General features: G+C 39.5%; 1 protein-coding gene across 1 annotated transcript in view; it reads right to left on the bottom strand.

Moving 5' to 3' along the window:
- EIF2B3 (eukaryotic translation initiation factor 2B subunit gamma) overlaps positions 1–26,564 on the bottom strand; it is a 101,664-nt gene extending 75,100 nt beyond the window's left edge. The window contains exons 1-4 of the mRNA XM_085308155.1: positions 26,498–26,564; positions 26,151–26,299; positions 23,390–23,529; positions 5,372–5,531 (exon numbers count right to left, since the gene is read on the bottom strand). Of these exons, the coding sequence (XP_085164281.1) occupies positions 5,372–5,531; positions 23,390–23,529; positions 26,151–26,298 (448 nt within the window). The 5' untranslated portion in view covers position 26,299; positions 26,498–26,564. The remainder of the gene's footprint in view (positions 1–5,371; positions 5,532–23,389; positions 23,530–26,150; positions 26,300–26,497) is intronic.
- Positions 26,565–26,729: the final 165 nt, after the last annotated feature.

The following is a 26,729-nucleotide window of genomic DNA, read 5'->3' as shown; positions in this document are numbered from 1 at the left end:
ATCAGCCACCCCTGAAACATGAAATACTAGATTTCAGACTGACCCAGCAAATAACAAATTTGTACTAATTCTCCACAATATTCATTTACTTCTTTTCAGTCAGAGTACAATCACAGAATCAATAAGGTTGGAAAGGACCTCTGGAGATCATCTAGTCCAACCTTCCCGCTCAGCGGGGTCACCTAGAGCATGGTAGACAGGGTTGCATTCAGGTGGGCCTTGAATGTCTCCAGAGAAGGAGACTCCACAACCTCTCTGGGCAACCTGTGCCAGTGCTCTGTTGCTCTCACAGTGAAGAAATTCCCCCTCACGTTCAGGCAGAACTTCCTGTGCTTCAGTTTCTGCCCATTGCCTCTTGTCCTGTCACACAGGACAACTGAAAAGAGTTTGTCCCCATCCCCTTGACACCCTCCCTTCAGGTACTTATACACATTGATAAGATCCCCCCTCAGTCTTCTCTTCCCCAGGCTAAACAGGCCCAGCTCTCGCAGCCGTTCCTCATGGGGCAGATGCTCCAGCCCTCTGATCATCTTTGTAGCCCTACGCTGGACTCTCCCCAGTAGCTCCATGTCTCTCTTGTACTGGGAGCCCAGAACTGGACACAGCACTCGAGATGAGGCCTCCCCAGGGCTGAGTAGAGGGGCAGGATCACCCCCCTTGACCTGCTGGCAACACTCCTCCTAATGCTCCCCACAAGACCATTGGCTTTCTTGGCCACAAGGGCATGTTGCTGGGTAACTGATATGTAGATCATGACCTTCAAAATGCTGTCCCTGCAGCTTTTTGTATCTTTGCTATGAAGATGCCAACTACAGGTCCTGACATGCAACTCACTATCTTGAGCTACGCTAAATTGTGCTTCCCTTCTCTGTCTTTTAACTACTACCTGAATTTCATAATGACAAAACCCATGACAATCAATTCTTCAAAATCCAATTGTTTCTTCCTCATCATAAATTATTCCATTTCTTACATTAGAATTAGGTGGTGTGGAGAGTATTATGATTTCAGGCAAGACAAAACTACTTCACAACTGATCTCCTATTTCAGGTGAATACTGAGAGCACTATAAAACCTAAACCACGCACACAAATACATATAAACAACACAGATTCTAAAACTCCTACCACTTTGATGTTTCTATGTGGGTTAACTTGTTTAATATCTATTTGTAAAACTGCCAACGCAGACAATACCTAATAGTCACATATATCATTGTGGCATTTTCTATTTGCTGCAATTGGTGACAGTGCATCAACACTGACTTTGATCTATTAAAATTTAAAGCATTTATTTATGAACACAGTAGTGGAAACTTATTCTAATTTGCACTTGGTAATATAAGCCATAATTCTGGTGGCATCAATAGACTGCTCTTTATACAAACATAGACTGTGCAAGAGTATACATACAGAGTGCATAGTTCTAACAAAACCTCCTTTCTCCCACTGAATATTATTATTTAGGGCCGAACTGGCAAATATTCAATCTTTCAAGTCCTAAGCCTTTAATCACATAAAGAATTAACTGCTTATAGAGGATGCTGTTAAGATCTTTTCTCAGCTAAACTGCATTTTAACACCATCTCCCCAAACTCAGCCCCATCCTTTATTTTCTTCATATTTGTTCCGTCAGAGTTACCATAGGAACAACCGCTATCAAAATACAGTCAAACCTATGCAGCTGTTGAAAACTCTCCTACTGGCAGCCTTTGATCCAAGTGATCAAGTATACCCTCTTCAGAAGTCTCCCCACCCCTTCTCAGAAACTAATTATACAGCAGAGGAGCACAAAAATAGGCCTGAACTTGCAACAATATGACAAATTAAGTACAATTAGCTCACACGTTCTAAAAATCAGAATTAAGTCTTCAAAGCAGTGACAAACCTCATTCTAAGGAGCATTATGAAAGTTGAGACTAGGGGCTAAACAACTATCGCCACTGCCATCTAACTGGGGTCTCCTGGCAGAGCAAAGCCAGTGTTTCTCCAGCAGGGTATTCATACTTCTCTCAAAGAAAGTTCAGGTGTCACTGTCTATCTACTAAATGTGCCCAGAGTATCTCTACTTGCAACATACTACACTGCTACAGGAAAGGTCTTGTCTACGCATCAAAAAACAAAAATCTGCTGAAAGCACAACTATATATTGGCTACATAACTACTGCCAAACAAGTTCCTCTTGCTTCTGTGGAGAGATAAGAAACAGAGAGCAAAACCATGTTAGAGAGCTGTATTTTATACGCAGTGAATGCCAGGTCAAAGTAAGTTTGTCACTGTACACTGACAATAAACAGCATTACTTTTGTAATTTTAAAAAAGATAAATCTTTATCACTAAAAAAAAAATCAATTACCCAGAGACAAGAGAGGGTCGTTTCAAATCACACTGGCATTCTGCAGTGAAGAAAGATAAAATGGAAGAATGAATACATAGCTAGCTTACTAAAACCCTGTGACGAATGAGAAAAACATTAAATTTGCAGTGACGTTAACTAAAAAATGATTTAAAGTATAAAAATGGAATACAGGACACATTTTGCTTCCTCATGATAGATAAATACGGATCTGAAACAGTTATTGCCATTTTTAAGTATCCTAGAAATTAAATCCCATCAATTTTGAGGGCTTTAATGAGCTAAAGAAAGTACAACATCACAAGAGAATGGAAGTTGAGCAATTCAGTGGGGAGAAGAAATAATTTTCAGTCAGATCATCTGATTTTTAATCAAACACAATTAATTGACATTTGGGAAAAGACACCTTTGTTAAAGCTTCAGTACCCCTACCCTTTCAATTAAGGAGAAAGAATTCACGTGATGCAGCCTGCAAGACCACCAGAGAGGTCTTCTGGCAAACAGGGGAAACGCCAGTGATGACATGCCTGCTGCTTTCAAGACAAGAAAAACAAGCAGAGAAGAGTCACCATCCCCATCTTTTCTGCCTTTCTTTACACACACAAAGGTTCAAGCACTCTTCCCTCACCCAGTCCCTTGCAAGTCACCTTTGAGCACAGGACTCTATTCTGGGTCCCTGAATTTCTGACACGCACTCACACACTGTTTATTTGGATTAGTACAATCCATTAGCATTTCCTTTTTTTTTTTTTTTTTTAATTGCCATGTCTCTAATTAATCAATTTTAAAAACCAGTGAGCGGGATTATTATAATCAGTATGAGACCCCCTAAGTATAGAAGCCAGTGAACTTCACTTTATAACCTGCAGCTGAATTAGATCAAGCATTTAAGACAATCAATCATCAGTATCAATTTATAGCTAATTTAAGTTGCAGTTCACAATAATTTAAAAACTGTTCCTTCCATCACAGGTCTTGAATGTTTAAAAATATCCTAATAGCAGTGACATGGCATGAGAGATAAACATTTTGTTCTCCTTTGACTCAAAAAATAATGAATTTATAGCAACAGTCTAACAATAAATAAAGCTCCAAATACATCTAGTGACTTATCAGGACTAAAGATTCATTTCCTAATATCTAACCTGGAACAGTACTGTGCAAGTATACAGAACCATGGACATGCCACTTACTAGAGAGGGAGTTAATAGTGCCACCTACCATGAAAGGCTGCCCAACACTTTGTGTTAGTATCTTGTCTTTAGTTGTTTATAAGCCTTRTCAATTTTTAACTGTTTGGGATGAATTTTTTGATGCCAGCTGCCTGCCTTAAGAGGGAAATTTGGAAAATTTCAGAGAAAACAGCTCAGTTTCTTGTTAGGTACTGTTTAGCCTAAGCTCAAATAGCTCCTTCCTTTGAAAAGTTCTAGTACACCAATTCTTTGGAGAAGGAATGTGATATTTAGTAAGGGCTGCTGACCTGCGAATCAAGAACGCACCTTTCACCATCTCGTTCTCTTATAAACCTTTGGGACAGTTCATAGAGAAAACACCAACTTCCTAGAGTTACCCAGGACAGCTTAAGTTGAGTAGCTCTGAATGGGAGACCTTTAGCATCCAATCTCACAGATAAACACTGGTGTCAAAATGCTTCCACATGACGGAATTTCAATTTTTTTTTTAAGTTTGGTCTTTTACAGATCTGGGAAGTCATACATAAACTATTATACAAGTAATATAAGACGAGTAATGCTACAAAGACATGCACACGAACTTTAGGAAACAAGCAAATTAAGAATGCATGTGCAACCTGATGTGTTTGCATTTGGTAAGAGTCTTCAGATGATCTTGTTTTTCCTCACAGACCTCCCCTTGCCTTGCCCTGTGTGCTGAACAGGGATCACTTACTGGCCAACTCTATGACATTCAATCATAGATCCATTGGTTCCAGGCCCTTCCAAACTCCTAAATGCTTAACTGTGCAGCTACAGTAATGCTCCTGACAATGTTTTATATGCAATTATGATTTAGAATGCCCTTTTAAAATTGGAAGGGGTAGAGCTGTTAGGGAGTCAAATTCCTAAATGTTTTAAGCTCTATTATCCTTACATTTTGCTCCAGAAAATCTTTTAAAGTAAGAAGTTTAAGTACCTTTCTTTTAAAAAGCCACATATTTCCTCCACTTTCAGACACACATGTAGTAAAACTTTTGGCTTATGTTTCGCTCCTGTCTCAAATAGTTTGAAGCCATGCTTTCTTATTTGTATTACTGTAATACCTGTGAGCTTTAATCATGGACCAGGAAACTGAACTGGCAATAATCAAGCCTCATTTTCTTTTAACAATATGTGTTAAATTGCTGAGAGGTAAGGTATGGGAACAACTGTATAGCATTCAGTACTTTTAGCATACAGGTAAAACGGGGATAATAGCCCTGCCCTGCCTTACRGCAATGTTGTGAGAATAGATACATTAAAGATTGCAAGGCACTAACTCAGATATCATGGAAGAAGGACTAGATAAGCATCTAACCAAGTTCTTGGAATCAGTGGGAATTTTGCCTAGTAAAAGGCTTCTGGATATGATCTCAGAAGTGTAATTCAATACATACCATGAGAGGGAAGAATTTCCAGAAGTATTTGTTACCCATCTAACTCTGCTCCCTACAGTCAATGCTAAAATTCCCAGTTAAAATCTGGCTGATGCTGAGTGCTCTCGAAAAAAATCTAATGGTTTTAATGTTCATATGTAAGAAAAATTTAGGGTCTGATCCAAAACTCACTGAAGTCACCTGGAGCCTTTCCCTGAACTCTTGTGAGCTTTGGACCAGAGCCTGCAAGATTACACGACTCTAATACTTAATTCTGAACACGAAAAAAGCAAGTTACAACCCTGCTAAGGAATCTGAGGAAGAAATAGGGTATCTTTTAATTTCTCTTACTCTCTGATGGATAATCATTCATATTATACCTATTGATAGCTTCTCTATTATTTATATATATTCTTATCTACATACCTGGCTTTTTTTTCCCTTTTTGTCCTGGTGCCACTTCTGCAGGTTCATGAGTTTTCTTCATCAACATGGAGAGAGTAGCATCATGGGTCCGAAAGAGATCCACAACTTCATATAAATCAACATCTGTGATCAGATCACAGCTCAACACCAAGACATCAGTCTGCCAGACAGAAGAAAATAATAAAGCCTTCAGAGACACACATGACCAGATATGGACTAGCATCTGATGACTTAGCAACAAATATTACCTGTAACATTTATGGGATTTTTTGTTTTGTTTTTTAAACATAAGGTGTGCCATACACACACTGACAAAGAAAAAGTTACTAGTACAGGTTTTTACTGGAAACGACAATTAACTCTGAGGCACTGAATTTTACCAGTTCATGTTGCTTGAGTCCTGCTGTTATAGAATTAGCTATATGCTTACCCAGCTCTGGGCCATAAAGAAAATGTGACCATCTAAACTGCCATCTCCTCCTAATGGAAGGAACCGGGATACAGAAGTCATGATTTTCAAGACTGCCATGAAATTCTACAGTATTTATAATGGCTACTTTCAGTTACATAATGATGTAGAAAAGAAATCTTTCTGAATAAATCTTTTTAGCTGACTTTGCATCTGGCTACAAACCACTGGAAAAGATTTAAATTATGTTATTTTATCAGGGGAAAAAAAAAAGACTATCTAGGATGTGATTTACTCAGTAATTGTGCCACGATGGTGGGCTCAGTTTAGAAATACATTTCCTAAAACCAGCAATACTCCATATAAAAATTTGAGGAAGTTATGTCCTATTAAATAACAGGCTTGTATTTAATTTTGATCTCACAGGATTTCAAAGTGCTTTACAAAACATTTAAGAGAACTGCTGCATATATCACAGAAATGTAATCACACACTGAATAAGACACAGCTTCATTAACATTGCACACTAGCAATACAGTCAGGATAAAAACTCTTACTGGGAAATGATTTTCTGCATTTCACATGGCTTGTGGAACATACTGCCAAAAGTCTAGTAGTTTGGCAATTATCTTCATTTAAACTAATCTTAACATAATATTTCTGCAGCACAGCCTATAAAAAATTAGTGAGTTTCCACCTTTTTTTTGGGGGGGAGGGGTAATGATTAACCTTCTAAATGTGTTTCAAGAAGATAGTGTTTCTTTCCTGACATATTCACTTTCTTTGCCATAATTTAATATATAAGCCTCCCTGAGATGGGGAACATGGTTTCCCAGTTCTTTCGTATCCCAGTTCTTTCTTTTCTAATATGTTATTTACTAAGGGCACTGCAAAACACTTGGTAAAGTCTGATTTACTTATTCATAGAGAACCAATAATTCTATTTGTATTTCGAATGCCATCTTGGTTGAAAGAGAAATAGTTCAGCATGGACCTGGAAGGTTTGCTTTACAGACTTTTATCTACTATTAGCAGATTCCACACCGTAGGTAAGAATAACCGAGGTCTGTTATACACATTATTTGACAGGTTCTCCTACAAATGGTAGGAGGCTTCCAAGTGTTATTGGTAAGTCATCAGAATTCATCATTTCAAACTATGAGAGCTGCTGATTTGGCATGCTGCACATAAGGTCAAGCCCTTCAGTTTTCATTTGATTTCTTCCCACTTTACTGAGAAACAGCTGGTTGCTTTATGGGAAGTAACAACGCGCAGGTTGAGAATTTTACACATTCAAAATCTGACTTACATCTCCCCTTTTAACATATTTTCAAAATGTGTATTTTATGTTATGGATTTGCCTAGGAGAAGTGTTTTAATTATCACTTGTCTAAAACAAAGAACATGCATACACTGGGGGAAAAAAAACACTAAAGCAAGCTGTCTACTATACTGAAAACAGCCCTGAATCAGTATTTCAGTGTGTAAAAAGCAAAGGTGAAAAAAATCCAACCTGCTATGGAAGAAAACTCCAATTTCATAACTGCAAATAGTGAAAAATGTAACACATATTTGACACTCTGAAAAACTGTGCAAAATTTCCAGATATTCAATTTTTGCAAGAGCACAAATGAGTTGCAATACTTGCAGAAAGGACAAAATGTATCCAGGACACAGATAAAGAAATTGCTTCTTTTCAAACTCACTTTGTAGAAGGAAGAGATCTCTGGCTTCAAACCACTGGGGGAAGGAGAGGCGGGGGAGAGACACAGACCCGTCAGTGGACTTATATTAAGCAACAATTATTTGGACTTGTAAAACGAATCTTGTAATTATTTCACATTTCACTAAGTGCTTTAATCTGTCACTACAGTAAAATCCCAACAAGCCTTTCATAGTTGCGAACAGGCTCCTGGGTTTTTTTTCTCCTAACTATAGGACAAGCTTTTTTGCAAAAACTGAATGCAAGACCCCTGAGGAGCATACGGGAACAGAACCACCAAATGTCTGGTTGCCATCTGTTCTACCCATTTACTCTCCCAATATGTAAATAAACGTCAGTGAGCGCAGGGACCAGTGAAACACACAGTTGCTCTGTAAAGCCCACATTTCTGCCTCTCCTCCTGATGAGCAGAGCAGTGGCCTCAGAAGCACGCTGAGAATACACCATGAAAGGCTCTTTTGGGACTTGACAGCCTCCCCTTTGAAACACCACCACCCTCATAAATAAAGCCCTCACTGTCTAATGGATGCACTTTTTTCCAGTGTACAACTCCTGAACGAATAAACTAATGGCTGAATGAAAAAATAAACTATCCTAGAACCCTAGCAAAAGTGTGTGTTTTTCTTTACTTTCTTAGGGCGGGTGGAGTAGAAAGAAAATAAATGGTAGAGCTTATGGGTCTTTTTTTTTTTTTTTTTTAAGTACACACTTCTATACGTACCATATAAATATAGTGCACCTTCCCAGTGAACCACTGACACAAAGAAGAGAAGCATGTACTACATCTCATGTGCTAACTAGGGGTATGTGAATGTACCAGACTTCACAAATTATGCAAGCACCTAAGACTCACACACATCCCTTAAAGAAATACATGTAACAATGATTATATCAGCCTCAAACTGTTATACAAACACACGATAAGAATCAACACGATCTGATTAAAAAAACTCCAGAAAGCGCACACCCCAAGCACAACCACCGCAAAGGAAGAAAAATAGATGCACAAACCTTTAAAGCACCACCCTCAACACCCGTGACAAGCATGGGAGAGGACAAGGCAAGCGGCTTAAGTCAAGCAGCACCAGTTGGAGCACAAAAATTCTTGAAATTCATGTTCACTTTCCTGCTCTGCCAAACTTGCTGCGTGTCATTTTGTTTAATACTCCTGTGGCACAATGACAGACCAGGGCTCTGTAGCAGTAGCTGCTGAACAGGCCAAGTGGGGRAAAAAAAATCCCCACCTTAAAGAAACTACGACCCAAGCATAAGAAAAGAGCAAATGACTATGGGTCGGGGAATGCACGGGAACACTGAAATACTACTTGGGTATGGGCAGCAGCCCTAGCATGTTGGAGCAAGCTCGTATTCTTTGTGAGCGTCACAAGAGCCATGGGAAATAGCAGAATATGACACTGTCCGATGAAGAGTCGCTTGGGCCTCAATAATCCCATTTAACCTTGGATTTGCAATAAAGGAACTGAAATCTAGCCTGTAATCAGTGCAGATAAACTGGCTCCTGCAGAGGTCTGTTTATCCCACCTATAATCTGAGTTTCAAGAAGGTATTTCTCCCCCCCTGCTGAGCACGGAAGGAGTCCTGGGCTTCCAGCTCAGCCTACACTGAACACAGTTCAGACAAGTCCAAATCTCATCTCTCCCTCTACAACTCCGAATAATACCACTGCACTACCAGATAAATCTTTTCAGAACTGTGAGGTACTCAGATCCTATGAGATAACATACACCCTCAATCTGGATAAACACAGCAACATAAAACATCAAGAAATTCATACAAAAAAAAAAAAAAAACTCAAAACCAACATGTCAACAGTTTTATTAAACCTAGCACAACATGGAACTTCTATGCAAAAAAAAAGAAAACAAAACCAAAAGGCAGAATGTTTTAAGAACTCGGTTCATAGGAGCCGATTTAAAAATTGAAAATATGTTTTCAATGGAACTAATTCATACCATAGATCAAAAGATGAACGCAATTATATGGTGTAATATACCAGCATAAACAAAAAGCCTTGGACTTGCTCACACCCTACATACCAAGGGCAACACTAAAAAACTCTTTCACATTCAGCAATGACTGCTGGATCCCTTCTGTTCAAACAGGGGATATCAAGGTTACCACAGATAGCTGGCAGCAAAAGCTGACTTTTTAATGGTATTCACTCTACTTTTTCTATGAAGTACAGACAAGGGCAGGACCTTGTAGCCTAAACTGCTGAGGGGCCTCAAAAATTACAGACTAGAAAATGAGAAAACATATGTTGCAAGGAAATCTCTAATTTGAACAAAATCAGCCTCAAGAGAAAGAGAAAAACAAATGTCAGTTTGCATTATAAACAGAAAAGAAGTAACATCCACTAGCAGCAGAACCATCCTCTAACAGAGCTGAAGACAGACAAAACATTGAAGTTAAATGCTGAAAGTTTCCAATTGCACAGTATTACAGCTGAACATTTAACAGGAAAAAAAAAAAAAAAAAAAAAAAAAAAAAAAAAGGAAAAAAGGAAAAATAAAAGAGATTAGATGAACTTTGTTCCTATACTCTGCCTAAGCCAACACATGCACAGAGAACTGCATCTCTTCCTGTGGTGTCAGCATACTACGAGGCAGAGAGGGATAAGTTATAATTACTGCTGGTATTAAGACCAAGAGTTTATATACACAATAGTCTGGAACTTCACCCATATGCTGCATTAACAGTGGGGTTTCTGCGTAATGCTTTTATTATTCTAAAGCATGAAAAAGGAGAGAACAGTTTGGCTACAGGCAAACATCTTGATTACTTGCTAGCATGCTCTAGGCAAAGACAGAGATACCTCCTAGCAATTGCATTACTCATCATGGTTCAGATCAGAGACTTACATCCATGGCTTTAGAGAATCCCTTTTTAACTCAGTCTCCATTAAGAGTCCTCCAATTTCCACACCTGTGACTTCTTTGAAGCTTTTTGGCTGTTGCTGTAACTGGAGTAGGAAACCTCATTTATTTTTGATGTCTATAGGATCTTGTTAGCTACCAACCTAACTGACTGCCTTTGGCTGGGAATTCTGCTTTTATAATGTCCTTGACACCAGGATTCAGAAGCAAATCATGATTTAGTACTTAGTTAGCAAATATGAAACATTTATGCTGTGCACTCACTCTGCAAAAGCAGGTTTGCTGTAGACTAGCACCATTATAACTCTTCTAAGGCCATCAGACTGGGGATGGACCAGCTTGTCCCCCAATCTGAAATCCAGAAGCAGCCCTTCCTCAACAAAAGGTGGAGGAATTCTTTTTTCTTTTCTTTCCCCCCCCCCCTTTTTTTTTGGTGGGAAAAGTAGTGTCTTAAAGTAAAAGAAAAGGGTGACGTCCTTTTTTCTTTTTCTTTCTTTTTTTCTTTTTTCTTTTTTTTTTCCAACCGAGAAGTCTAATTCAGGAGCCAAGGGAGTCCCTTCTAGTTTCTTGGACAGCCCTGAATTCATCAGGTGAAGGTATCTTGAGGCAATATGAATGCATGCACACACGTAACCTGTCAGCATCACTGTTTATGTTCTCAGAGAGCTAGAAGACAGATGCCAAGAGCTGGGGAGGAAGCTTAAACCTGCTCCCATCATACGGCTCATCCTATGCATTGTATCAGATGGGATCCTACAATGAAAACATTATTTTACATTATCGTCACATCTCAAGAGCGAGCATCCAAAATCAATATTTTTTAATTTACATACATATAAGCTCAGAACAGGGAAGATATTCAAGCCCTGAAGGCATCCTGTCTCCTCCCAGGAGGAAGTCTTGCTACCTTGTGCTGAAACTGACTTGTGAGGTGGAAAACTTACACTCATCAGCAACCAAATCCAGAAGCTTATAGATGAACACATAAACTTACATCAATTCATAAACTATTAAGAAGGTTTTTTTTAAGTAGGACTATGATATTATGACACTTACAGAACAGTAAATCAGATGGTCTGAAATACAAGCTTTGCATCTTTTACTCTGGTTCTGATTAATGCAATCTTGCACAGTATTCTAAAAATCTTTCCCCAACTTCATCCTCCGGGCACAACACCCCTCTCCACCAGTTTCCCACCTTATAAAACATCAAGTGTAAGTTGCCTACCTTCCACCTAAGAGCCTAGCCTTATCATTCACTTAACAAAAGGTCTACTTCTGTCTTGGATCAATAGAGTATGTCAAGTGCATTACTTACCTGTAATTTCTAAAGGACATGGGTTTTATTCCCTGCCAGGACATACCTAAGAAGTGCTCTGCATACGCTTACCAGCTAGCACAGTATTTATCATCAGTATCTTTTTTTAGAACTCTGCTACCATTACACTTACAGAAAATTGACAATCATCAGGCCACCATATACTAACACATACAATGTTGTTTCTTTATGCTTCCTCGTTTGTAGGAGTAAGTATTATCTGCTGGATTTGCATTCAGATTTGATGCACTCCATGGAAGAGACCTACTTAAGGCAAGGCATCCAGAACAAGAACACCATCACTCATGAGGGCCACACATGCTAAAGCTCAGGGGAAAAGCACAAATCTTCCTCCTGCACAAACCGTTAAAAGCCTGATCGAGGGCTTGAGCGTGCCATAATCCAGGCCCAGAATTCACCAGCTCATGGAAGGTCAGTTTGGCAAGCTGAATTCTCCCTTTGCTTAATGTACAGCATGGCCAGATCCCTTCTYCACAAACAGGAGAATTCCAGAGACAGAGTTATCCTCGTCACTCCTATTCCTGGCAGGAAGGTTTCCAGGACTACCTGGACAGCAGCACTAACAGACCCACTGCACAGCTCATGTTGGACACTGCTTCACATGAATAGGAAGGAGAACGCTGCAGTCAGACTCCAATCTCAACAGCAGCGGCTCAGCAGGCTTGCTGCCAAAGCCCAGAGCTCAAGCCCAGGCTTAACACTTAATGTAAGCAGAGCCTTAGGCAGTCAGGTGCTGTAGTCATACAAACAATAGTAATAAAAAGTAGTCCTAATGGAGCTCAACTGGCTCAACTTATTGAAGAGAAAGATGGCCTTTGCCCACAGTCTGTAATTAAACAGCAAAGGATATTTCAGCAACAGAACAAAACGCAGGCATGACTGGATTCAAGGGCTAGAAATCACAATCAGCAGCGTTCAAACTGGAAATAAAAGACAAAGTGTTTTCAGAGTGAGAATAAATATCATCTGGGATAAACCACCAAAGGGTTTAATAGACTCTTCCTCAACAAGCATGTGTGACTGAAGACCTGCCATCTTTCAGAAAAACATTCTCTAACTCATCCACAAGCTTGGGGGCTAACAGCCTTAATTACTCTGTAAAAACTACCTTATAGACAAGAGGCTCATGACAGTTCCCTTCAGTCCAAACTGGAATATTAATGAAAACCAAGACATATAGCACATGTCCTCAGGAATCATTCTGTCATCCCATAGCTAATATTGGCTTGATTTTAAATAAAAGCTAGTATTAAACTCTCCCTCCAAGGTGAAAAAAGTCTTTAAACAAAATCCAATGTCAATCCTGCTCTAAAAGAAAACACAAATACTAACCTGCGCCACAAAACATAGGCTCAACAGAACTAGCCACTTTTAAACACAACTCAGTGGCACTGTCACTTCATACTAGCCTGAGTGCCCATATGCAGCAAAACATGGTAAGCTTTGTTCTCGTGTGGTTTTTTCCTACAAAAACTAGTCACATCATGTTATGTAAAAATAAGTCAAGAATACGGATACTTAAGATGTTATAATATATAATGCAATCTACTGTTCTGAATCCTAGATTTCTTTACTATCCCCCATCTAGTACTACATAGGTATATTTTTTCTCCTCTAGCACCTCTCCAAATTTTCAGTGATATTTGGTCTGCAGTAATTCGGTATTATAACAAACATATTATCAAGACTTCAAGATCTCTACTGCATTTTTCCAGCACTGTTAGTCTATACCCCAAATCCTCACCACATTCCCAAAGGCACTAATAGAATTTATACTACAAAAATATGCTTAAGTTCACTTCAAGAAAATATGGATACCTGACAGTCTTTCCCTTTTCAGCACATGACTCAAATAAATAAATAAAATAATAACATGACATAAATACATTACACAAAATGATATTGTAGACATCTCACAAATCCACTGATCTTCACTATGGTTTTCAACAAAGTAAGATAGCAAACAACAACAGAAAAAAAGGAGATGAGCAAAATGATAGCCTCCAAGAAAGCCTGTACTGTTCACATCACCTCCTTCCTATTATCTTATTACTACTATTATTATTAGGATCTCACTACTGTATCCAGGAAAAGAACAGAGGGAAATCCTCTTTTAACACAGTAAGTCCATGGGTTGATGTTTGGCAACTAGTCCCTTTCACATTCCCCAATAACTAAAATTATATACTTAACACAAGCAAATTTCTYTGATCTAAACAATTTCATCCTGTCTTTTGAGGGATGAATACTCACTAAGAAACGTCACCTGCAGTAGCATTAACTGAGGTAGCTGTACAGCTCTCAACTGCCAAGAAAAGTCCCAACCTCAGATACAAGGAGGGCTATTGAGATCCTTGAACCATCATGGGGGAAATACATAAATAGAAGTCACTCAGGCTCAAAACAAAGAAAAAAAGCTGCAGACAGCAAGGAAGGAACACTACTCCAGAAAGAAATGTAAATGAATACCTCCTTGCAACTATTGCCCTACCTGACACTAGGGAGGCCCTGCTCACGCGGAACAGCCAAGGAGATCAGAAGTTACGAGTCAAAAAATAAAACTTCAGACCAGAAGCTGACTTTAAACTTTAAAGCAAGGACATCATCTAAGAACACCAAACAGAACCCTAAGGCTCCTGCTCTATGGAGTCCAGGCAAACATGGACATCAGCAATGCCTTCATACCTTCCTTCACACTCAGGGACAGTTAGGTATTCAAAATTCACTCACAGCGTATCTTTGGCCTCTCCACTGACAGCACCAAGAAGAGATGGCACTTTTGGGATGTTGGTTCAACATTTTTCCTTCCATACTCTTAAAATCTTATCCTTTCCTGGGAAATAAGATGCCCAAATTCACTTTATAGGGACTTATCAATTCTTTGAACACTCATCACAGAACAACTTTAGCAATTATAAACTTGAGTTTGATTTATCAATACAAAAGGTTTTCTATACCTGACAAAATAAAGGATTTTTTTTCCTTGTCTTCATGTACCCATGAAAGCTACATTTTTTTTTAAAGCAAAAAAGTGCAAAATGATTTTACTGAGAGTAAATATTTTAAAGCTTTAATTTCCCCCTTACACACAGCACAGTAAATTATTTACACAAGACTGTATATGCTTTAAATAGGGAAAATAAAATTTTTTATAATTAAGAACACTAACTTTACTTACATCCACAAAGTGAAAACTACGAGCAGCTCACAGAAAAATCCTTTACCAAGACACTTTCAGGAAAATGATTTTAATTATACACATGTAAAAAGAGCTTACTATGTCTGCAACTAAAATAGGCTAAATTTGTGCAATTCGTCAGAAAGCACACAAAGGATTTGAATGCAAACATATACTGTAATACAGGGGGAAACGGTCACAAGTAACTTTCACATGGAAACAAGAGGTATTGGTTAACGTAATAAGCATAGCACTGGAGTTGTCAGTAGCTTGAAAAGGATAAGGATAAGCAGTGAGAGATGCAACAATTAACACTGACAGGCATCTCAGGCCTCTCAGTGACTCTTTTTGTAAAACACAGTTTTATAATTTTTGCTTGTGCATATAACAGCAAACATCATTCTCAGCTGACAGTACACAGAATAGTAAATGCACTAATAACTGCTCTGGATCCTAATCTTTGGGCTAATTGCTTCATTCAAACTTCTGCAGTTTTAACCCTCATCCATAGTAAACACAGGTAGGAAAAAAATACATACTTCTAAAACTGAGTAATTTAAAAAAAGACAAAAGAAAAAAAACTGTTGAATTTTCTAACTCCCTCATTGCCAGGAAAAATAAAGATCAGAGCAGAGTCCTGAACATAATTCATCAAGTAGGTATAAATTAGGCAGTGCTATATCACTCTTACCAGCACCAGACCGAGCACCTGTCAGTACGTGTGCTTTTACTATGACAATCAGCTGTGCTTTGGCAATGAGTCTTAGGCATGCTAATCACCAATTAACTTTGTGTAGTACCTCGATGGTGGTAACTCAGTCCTGACTGAATCAGAGCTAGAGCTGCAGACAAGATGCTACATATCCTGTGTGCTGCCACCTGATTCATCTCTCTTCCCCATGCCGTATGCTACCACCACCAGGAAAGTCAGAGACAAAAAAAGACTCTAAGAGAGCAGTTTTTGTTTGCAATTTAAGCAGACACAGTAAACAGTAGTTGCTGCCAGGACTACTGAAAAAAAAACGATGAGATACTTTTTACTATTCTAAATAGATGAATACAGTGTTTAGTTGTCTTGCTCACAGGGAGAGATGGACATTATTCATCTCTTACAAATGCATTTTTTTTTTAATTTCCACTGACAGTACAAAAATACATAGCCATATATTACAGGGACAGAAGTTTTTCTTTCCATGCTCACCAAACGCTGCTCAGCTGTACCAGAAGGATTCAGATTCCACCTTCCAGCCATTACAGCAAGCTTGCTTACATCATGTGTTTGGAAAGGAGATTTTTCAACAGAGGAAGTGAAGCGCTTAGCCATGCCGTCCAAGACTACACGGATCAGTGACCCCCAGCAGCATACAGACCACCACCGTGACATCACACTTTCCACAACATGGCTCCCAAAGATGCACATACCAGGAGGATCTGGAGTTTCAATCTTTGTTTATTTGTTCAAAGAAAGTTTCTTTTTCCCCCTTCTTCTTTTTGGTAGCTTTTTAGGGTTTGTTTTGTTTTGCTTTAAGAGCTATATTACTTTCAAATCTTACTTTTTGAAACAGGAAAAAGCAGGTGGACCACCAGGGACGAGACATTTCATATGCAAGCACTCACGAATGACAGTAGCAGAAGGCATGCTGATTAGTTCACAGCATATTAGTCAGGGCTTCCATTAACACAACTAAAGGCTCATCAAGGAAGGAAAATGTGAAATCGTTCCATTGCTATTACTCTGCTGGAACGCCACATTTTAATCACTGGCTGGAGTATAGTTGAGTGACACAAGGCAGAGAAATGCTTAACAGAAGGTGAAAATAATATAGACTCAGTGAAGACAAATGCTTGATCCAGGCACACCCAATTCACCTCCTATTTCAGCTTGAAATGCAGAATCATGATTTAACTAGGTTTCTCAATCTGCTGCCTGGAGAGGCCCCAGCCTGAGAGGTGGTGCCAGGCAGCAGCTGTTGGGTCTGGTAAAATCTGGCACTAAAACAAAATGGCCAAATACTAGAAAGGCCTAAATTTCACAGGAACGCATTTGTAAGTTACAATGACTTTTTCTTCTTTTTTGGTCAGCAATAACCTACAACCTGCAAGAAGTTCTGCAGCAGCTTGATGAATGGTACGAGTTGAAGGTCATAGAAATACAGTTCTGAAAGAGGTCTCCCGAGTCAGAGCTTAGCCTCTTGCCATTGCAGGTACCAAATTACTTAGTTTATTAAAAAAATCCCAACTCACTCCAGTTTAAAAGTTGGGAGATTTTTTTTTTGTGTTGATTATTCCTTCTGGAAGACTGTTGCACAACCATATTCTCCTCTGATGGATGGAAACCTTCTTGTAATTTTCACTCTTTTTTCATAGCATATTTAAACCCATTTATATTTGTTCCACCATTATATTTAATCCTGGATATCTTATCTCTTTTCCTAGTGCTTGTTTCCCTTTCCCAGAACACTGACAGAAAGTGTATTTCCTTGATTTTGCTATAGAAAGAATTCAAACTCAACACAAACTCTCTTTCCTCCTTGTTCCAGCAGTCCTTCTTTGCATCTGTTACAGTTTGAATTCACTTTTTTTGAACATGCATGTGTGTTCCAGACCTGTAAAATATTCCAGGCAAAACCTTGCCACTGCCTTGAACAGCATTAATAATTTCTCATCTCTTGTCAAAACATACTTTCCCAATATATTCTTATCTTGCATTTACCTTTTCATGCTCACACTCACCTCACATTCAACTAGTACATTCTGGGACTCTGTAATTTACTGTTGGGCTCCTAGCTTACAACATAATTTCTTGTTATTAATCCTCAACATTGGGAGCTCTGTACTACCAAAGTCTTGACACTATTACTGTGCAATAACACGGCAGGCCATGGCACATACCAATCCTGCGCATACCAATCCTGCGAATCATCTGAAGGAGGTCTCCCAAGCTGTGAGAGAAGTCCCTCAAGAATGGTGGTAGAAGCCAAATAGCTGAAAACATAACACTAGACTGAAGAAGTCAGAGAAATATATGAGAGAAGGACCCTACAAAAGCCTTAACAGACATATTAGAAGGTTTTATAGTACCACTTGGAAAAAAGCGTACTAACACCAGCTACAGAGGAAAAGCCTTCCTAAGTAAGCTAGGGGATTACATTACATAACTTCTTTTGACGTCTCTTGAAATCTTAACATTTTAAGAGGAAATCTACTGCCCACAATTACAAGAAAAGTCATCACTGCAAGATGAGCTGCCTACAAAACAATGCTGCATCATCTTCTACTGCTTGCTGTAGACACCACTTGCCTCTCTTCTCTTGCTGAAAAGCATATCAGGTATCAACCCTGACACTGTGAAGACTCTTACTAATTTCCCTGTTTTTCAGATTCAAGTCATCTGAATGCTCCAGCCACTTCTGCTTCCCAATCAAAATCAGAAACAAGGACTGGAGATAGTTACTGAGGAGAAAACAATTTTGAGAGAAGGAGGAAAAAAAAATAAAAAATCCTTCCCCACTGCTCCCAGCAGTTGGCAGAGTCTGGATGCTTAAAAAAAATGTAGAAGTTAACAAATTACACTTAAGCACCTGCTGTCACTCCTGTAACATCACTCATGGCTTAAAGCAGTATGATAAACAGTCATACTGTTTTTAACATGTGCCTAACACTGATCTCATTTAAAAGCCCTTAATCTTGGAACACCACATACTCTCACAATAAAGAATGTTGAGGAAAATTAAAGACAAATTCATAGCAAGTTCCGAATTTTCTTATTTTCTGCGAAAGAAGTATTTGATTGTTCCTGATCATGGCTGGCTTAAGCTACTCCTACATCCAAATTGTTTCCCATTTGTCCCTAATGGAAGTTTATCTTCTACAGAAGCTGACTCTTAGGAAAGCAGATTACTTCTTCCCCCCTACGAACTCTACAGGCACTTTGACAAAGCACACAAAAGCTATGTGCTTCCCATGCCTGCAATGCTTTAACAATTTGGAAACTAAGGATATAACTACTTTATTTATTGCTTGTTATAATCTATCAGAGCTGCTTGGTTTGCCATAGCTCTTTGTTGTCTTTAAAATATTTAGTGAAGGGTATTTTCCACTACTTTACATAGCTTTTCAGAACCTGCCAGACAGTGAGCAGAAAACATCTACTCTAGTGCCTCTTTTGGCATCCAGTAAGTCTTCTATATTGCTGGATCCACACCTCCTTTCATTTCCATGCTGTGGATACGGCAGCAGTTCAAGTACTGGAGTTTTCTTTAAGTAAACCACTTCAGAATTACTCTGGTAAAATTGCATACACAAATGACCAAAAAAAAAAAAAAAAAAGAAAAGAAAAAGAAAAAAGGAAGTCAGAAGGCACAAATATTAATGTTCCTGTAATGAATTTACTTACCTCTAAGGATAGCACCCTTCATCTTCCAAATTAATAATAATAATAATAAAAAAATTTCCTTTATCTATCAGCCTCTTGCCAAGACAAAGTAACCCATCCGGGACAGGCCAGCTCACTACAGTCTTCGTGACCAGGTAAGGTCATCAATCTTTCATCGAAAACTAGAGGATGCAAGACCAGTTTGTTTCTCTGTTTAACCTATTTAGGCTCTCCCATCAGCATAGATCATCAGGTGACGGAGACCTGTAAACATCCCAATGGTGATAAAGCAGCAGTTTCAACAAGAGCAGTATTATAATACCACCAACTGCAAGTCTATAAAAGTCTGTGTTCTGTAATTTCTAACCTCAAAGATAATGAGAACAGAATTAAATCTTTGTAGTTTCACCATTTTCATGTTTTTTTTTTTTWAAAAAATTACCTATTACTAGTCCTGCAAAAGATGGGTAGAATACTAGGGTGTTAAAGGGTCAAAGGACTAACACTGATAGTGATATGGGAAGTACACTAAAAACATCACGATTGCACCTTAAAATCATAGTCTATATACCATACAGAAGTTTCTATGGCTATCAGTATCCCCAAACTGACAGCATTCTAGAAAATGTTGGGATTATAGACAGGAAAGCAATCAAAAGTTCAGACAGATAGTTGTCACAAAGTTCTTAAATTGTTTTCATACCCTTATACAAAAGGATAACTGCTGCATGCACTTTGCGCTTCTTGATCATGTCATTTTAAGTGCTGGATGTTAATAAGACACTTATCAATGTTTTGCATTAAGTTATGATCCAATTAAAGTTTAATATGAAAAAAAAAAAAAAAAAAAAAAAAAAAAACCTCTTTAGCAGTTTCTACTACATATGTTGCAAAATGAGTTTTCAGTTACTTACATTTAAACCAACACAATACCACACTGAGGACCGTTTTAAAGTCATACTCCAGCATACACTGAAAAAACCACTTGTGGTTCAGAAATTGGACTGCAGCTCTACTACATTCCCATTTCAGTAGTTTCCATTAAAAGCAATAGTGTTTAACCTCTTGTCCCGCTGGCCTTGTCAAGGTGGAAGAACAGTGTGCAATGTGCACACAATAAAGACAGATGATCTTGTGCATAAAACCGTAAGAGATTTGAAATAACTGTCCAGCTTCCAGTGCTGTTACAGATCTTTTTAAATGATCTTAGGTAGGTTACTTCATCTCTTTAAGCCTCAGTTCTCAGGCCAAGAATTGTAAAGACAAACTTACTACTGGTATTAGCTTTCAGACACCAGAATTGAGTGTCTTAAAAAACACAGTAACAAGTCAATTAAACAATTACTGGCAAAAAAAACAGGTTAGGCTGACACTCAGGCCTAGAACACACAAAATAGAACTTACAAAACCGAGATTTTTGTTGTTCATTACTTCTTATTTCAAGAATTAAGTTTAGCACAGTATCTTTGTTGTGGGAAGGATCCAAGAAAAGGATATAATCAAACTTGTAATGAATATAAAACATCTAACAAAGCTGCTACCTTGTCAATCAGTCGTAAGCTGAGAAAGCCAAAAATAACAGGAAGAGTTTCAGTAGAGCAAAGAGCACACATCTACTACATCAACTCTTGAAGTAGATGTCCAAAAAAGCTTGTGCATGCAGAGTGGGCAAAGAGCAAACAGGAAACTTGAACAGGTTTCCTTTGCTCTCTTGCAGCTTCTGAACAACAAGGAAACACTAAGTCTGGTCGAGTCAGCTGCCTGTTGCTATGAWCAGAGAAAGTCAGTCTCATCTGCCCAAAAGAGCTAGCACAAAAAAGTGATAAAATAAAGTGAAAACTATCTTCCCTTAGCCCTTATACGCTTTGCACACATGCATTCTTATGCTACTGTTGAATGCAATTATCTAAATCTAGTCTCAACATTTAATCTCTACAGTATCAAATTTTATTGATGAAGGTACAACACAGCAAAAAAAGGCCGCCAAAGCAGAGTGAACAGCAGTGCTACACAAGTGGAATCCCCTGTTAAATACAAGACCAAGCAGAAAGTCATGAGATTTTATGCTTTAGAGTGATCCAATATCTACATGTATCTTGAGATTTGTGATCAGCCATTCAGTTAGCCTTTGACATATTTCTTACAGCACATTTTTAATCTTGGCTTTACTCCATGTCACTTGCATTACACACAGGCAAGCTGTCTGTACTGTGCCATGTTACCTCGTTTTTACTCAGCATACTTGCTCTTCTGTCCGCAGGCAATTAACTCAATTTGTGACAAATAAAAGTTTCAGCAACCAGTTTAAGCTCCTCATGAGGCTTTTGGCATGGGCTGCAAAAACTCTGCCAGCAAACTATGGCCACAAGCAGCAGTTGTTTTCACCAGGGAAATTCATTCTTCAGCAAGAATCCTCTCCTGCTAGACCATAGATCTAGCCAACATACTGCAGCTTTTCATCTGCCTGCACTGTGCAGTTCTCTCACCTATATCAGACAGGAGAGGGTATATCCTGTAAGAAGTATATGAGTGGTATGCATTTACTAATGGAATGACTCCAAAATACACAGCGCAGCAATTTGCTCAGAACTTAGTATAGGCGTGTTTCACATAAGAGAGCACTATGTCCTCTTTGGCCAGACAAGCAAGACACAGAATAAAAAGGTTATAAACAATTGCTGACATTCATACATAGTTTACTGAAAAGCTGTGTGTTTCCCAGTACTACTTCCCATCTTCTCTAATCCTTTTTTGGGAAAATAAGCACAAACCAACACTGTCTCTCCTCAGAAAAAACAGTCCATTTTCTACTCCATTTCTTACTCTCATATTCTTCACTGTCATCCCTCAGGCCTCCTCAGCAAAGTTGCCAGAATTGTCAAAAAGAGATCTGCCTAAACAGCTGGACTTATCACTCTCATCAGGCAATAAAACTGTAAGACCATGGTCACAGTTTGCGATGCAGACAGCTGTTTCCCTACTACATACACACATTTAAAAGTAATACCAAATTGACCTGTGACAGAGTGCAATTCTCCACAGGACAGAAACCATCAGTTAAGTTAAAATATCATTTTGTTGATTTTGCTTCTCCTCTTTATACCTTCTCTTTGCTCACTGAATCATGCTAGTCTGTGCATTAATCCCTGGCCAAATAACTCTCATTATACCAACCAGACACCCACGTTTTCCCACTAAGTCTCGTCTTGATTGGCGCTTTCCTCTCAGGAGTACACAGCCTGTTATCCTGCAGTTTATTACCTTCAAAAAGAGTCTGAAGACAAGAGACACCTCAGGACATTAAATGGTCCATTGGTATTTTGTTGCAAACTTTATTTAAACAGACAATTTGGCTAAGATGACCTAAACAGACAGGAAATAAATCAAAAAGGTTATGTATGACAACCACAAAAACAACATTCCACCCCTAAACTTGGCAAGAACTCCAAGCAGCATTTCAGCCTTACATGGGAGTATTTTTACTTGCGTAGTTAGCAGTTAAAATACAGTACACAGTTACTACAACAGCACTCAACTGTGAAAAGCAGCCCTTTATGAAATTTGAGGAACAATGTGACCAAGCCACCAAAAGTGTAGGAAAAGCAGAAAACTGAAGCATAGAGTAAGTCACGTGCCCAAAGCACAGGTAAGCCTGTCATGGTGCCAAGAACTGAACCTAGTTTTCCTTACATATCAGTTTATTGCTTAGGCTAAGAGCAAAACGAACATTTGTGCAAAACTCTACTTTCCCAAGCACTAACTAGACAACAGCTATCACACATCATACCAAAAACTGTATGAACAGATGCAACATTTTTATTAACCTGTCAGAAGACTAACGCTAAGAAGCAGGCTACTGCCAAGTCCAGACCTACTTCAGCCTTCCTAGCTGTCAATTCCAGTCATTTAGAATTCTTGTTTGATTTCCCCTCGGATGATCTAGACAAAATTCAGATCTTCTGAAGAGCAAGAAATTCAGTTACCTGCTCTATTATTACATGGTAGAGCTCTTAAAGCATTAAAGTGGGATTAAAAAAAAAAGGATTGTTTTAAATAAATGTCTTCTTGCCTAGGTTAAAAAAAAAAAGAGATAATACCTTAATTTTCTGGTGAATATATCTCAGTGAATCTGCTGTACCCATGTCCATGTTGTCACTGATGCACACAAAATCCAGCTTCATTTTTGTGTCCAGGTTTAACACTTTTTGGATTTCCTTTCTTGTAATCACAATGACCTCTAGGACAGAAGAAAGCAGGGCAAGATTAAGCAAAGACACTAATGTATTCATCGTGAATAAGACACACTCACTTTTTATTTATGAAGCCTGATGGAAGTGTCAAATGGCTTGAGTCACATAACTGGGTTCTACAGTGAACTAAGCTCTCTTGGCAATAATAGGTCTTGCAAAAGAGATTCAAGTTCCTAATGAAGATGAAAACAATCTCTCCTTTTTGGAAGGAGCTTACTCAAAGGGACAGACGCACTGGGGATGTAAAGTGACCTAAAATTAGTAAGACAGAAAACAGATGTTTTCTATCTTTAGAAAGTGACCTCAAACTATGCCTTCAAAGAATATGAACTGAAGAATGCCATCATGAGACCCTGCTTTAATGCCACTGATATTTTAGATCTCTGTCTTTTGCCCACCCTAATCCTGTATAACTCTTTATGGAAAACACCATCAACAACAACATTTTATTGCTCAAATCACTTCCCAGTACCAGCCTGGGAAGGAAGTGGAGTACTTTGTGATCAAAAGACCTACTCCATTTACAAACGAAAAAAGGTAGAYAGATAACATTTGTTGGCAATAATGATATGAAAACGTACTTTCCAAAGCAAAGAGTGTGACAATAGAATTCTGCAGAGAAAATAGAACAGCAAGAAACCTTTTCCTCTGGCCTCAAGAACTGGAGRAAAAAGCAAGAGTCAAATCTTCAATTTAGCTTCAAACAGAAAAAAAGAAGAAACATCATAAACTTATGGGATTTTAACAGAGAAATACAGCAAATAACAGAAGCTTTCTAGACTGATGGCTATGTTATAAGCTTAACATACAGTAAAATCAATTTGCATAGGTCAAAACCGAAGTCATACTGGATCTACTAACAGAAAAGATGAAGAGACTGTAAACATGACAGTTGTGTGGCAGTTTGGTACTAGAAAGAGGGGATATTCGGCCCTCTCCCATATGGGATGCCAACTTGGATTCAAAACAGGCTGACAAACCTGCGCAAAACAATAGAGTTACAACATCTTGAGTTGGGAAGAAAAATTACTGATGGAGAAGGAATTTCCACCTTTCAGCATAAATCCAATAAGGTGGACAAAGGAGAGACAAGGCACTTGCAAGGGGGACAAAAGGGAAAAAGCCAATCAGCCTGCAGTACATCCATTTACTAACATAGGCATGTATGAGGAACAAAGAGAAAGGACCAAATACTCCTAACACATAATAAAAATTATGATCCAACTGACACAACAGAAGTCGGGAGAGAATTCATCTCACTAGAGTATTAAGACAGAAGTATACAGCTTGCTCAGGAGTCAGCAAGAGTAGAGGAAGAAAGTGGTAGGTTGCTTCCTGAAGATGCATATACAAACTAGTGTGGTCCAAATTTTAGTAGGAGATAAACAAGCTGAAGATTTCTGCATAACAACCAAAAGAAAGAAGACAGATCCAACCATAATACCACCTACTAGTGGTCAAGAACATCAAATGGAAAAGACTACTATTGAATAGCTAAAACAAGTCGTGTAAAGCATAGAAATGGTTACAATGATGATTTTGGCTATCCATATGTCCGTATCAAAGGATGAAAGGATGATTCTAAGGAAAAAAAAAAGAAGGAAGAACAGTCAAATAAAGAAAACTAACATTCAGAAAGCAGATTTCAATAGTAGCCATCAAAAAACAATTCCAAATGAAAAAATTCTTAAAAGCTGCTTAATGAATAAAATTAAGCCCAGAAGTTTATGTTTACACATTCTTCCATTCCCTCACTCTTAAAATAGTAAGAGGCTAAAATGGAAAAATCATGGGTTGGGCCAAACATATTCAAAGAGAGGAAAAAAAAAAAAAGATGTAGGCAGGAAAAAATAAAGTCAGATTCTCAGGATAGAGTATAAAAGAACCACACAGTCACAAAGGAACAACAAGAAAAATGGAGAAGCAGAGACAACAAAACAAAAAGAGGAAAAAACAGGGACATGAAGGATAAAAGGAAAAAGTTCCATAAGTAGCAGAGGGAACACCACGGGAAAATTTGGTTCATCATCCAAAAGGTAAAGAAAACTTATACCAGAAAATGCCAAAAAACTTCACCATATACTAACTGCAGTTTTAGTCCTCTAGTGAAACAAGGCCCACAGAACATTACATTCTGCCAGTTCCCYGTCCTGTTCTGTACAAAACCCACCACCTGGCTCCATGCAGGAGCAACAAAGGTCTAAGTGCCTCAAACAGAGCACATAACCCTGAACTTCAGGCCAGACTGGAACAACAAACCAAGAGACATCCCAAGAGAGCTGACACATGTCTCAGGCCATAACGATTCAGAGAATTAAATGAGGGAGAGATATCCAATCAACAACAGTAGGAGACATCAAATCTGTGAGAAGCACGTCAAGAGAAAAAGCCTTAAGGGAGGGGGACAACAGAGTTAACATTAAGGAAAGCACACAAGGACCAACAGCAGTCACGGTTCCCTCCAGGGTGGAAAAGGGACCTGTGGCTAAGGCAATGGTCAGCAGGGAAACAGTGACAAGGCATCAGAACGAGGGGAGAGGCCAGAGGCAGTGGAGGAGGTGGCTGGTGAAGCCTGTCCCCTCCGCGCCCCGTCCCCCTCCCGCCTCACCTTCGAAGCCGGCACGCTCCAGCAGGTTGAGGGGGTACCAGAGCAGGGGCCGGTTGCCCACGGGGAGCAGCGGCTTCGGGATGCTGGAGGTCAGGTCTGTCATCCGGGAACCGCCTCCCGCCGCCATCACCACGGCCTGGAGCTCCATGCTGCAACGGGAGCACACGCGCAGGCCGCGCTCGCTTGCTCAAGGCCGGCCGCAGCAGGCCCGCGCTGGGCCGGGCCGAGCCGAGCCAGGCCAGGCCAGGCCAGGCTAAGACCTGGCCGGACCTGAGACCCCGCCGCTGCTGGGAGGCGCGCGCACCGCCTGCCCCTCCCGGCCCCGCCGCCCCCCGCCGCGTCGTTACCTCGGCCCCGGCCGCCGCCGGCTCCCAGCGCCGCACTGACAGGACGGCAATGGCGGCGCCGGCGCGCACTGCGCGCGCGCGCGGACAGCCGAGCAGCTCGATCGCTCAGGGCGGAGGTGGAGCGCCGAGAGGATAGATCCTCCCTCCCCGGCGTCTCACAGCAACCGACGCCCTCCCGGGCAGGGCAGCGAGAGGATCCCAGGCCGAGGAGCGCCGAGTCATGGATCCCCGC

The sequence above is a fragment of the Rhea americana genome, unplaced genomic scaffold (genome assembly GCF_003343005.1).
Source record: "Rhea americana isolate MKP2758 unplaced genomic scaffold, rheAme1 scaffold_27, whole genome shotgun sequence".
Taxonomy (NCBI): domain Eukaryota; kingdom Metazoa; phylum Chordata; class Aves; order Rheiformes; family Rheidae; genus Rhea; species Rhea americana.
Note: the sequence above shows the minus strand (reverse complement) of the source record. Positions and strands in the feature narration are given on the sequence as shown.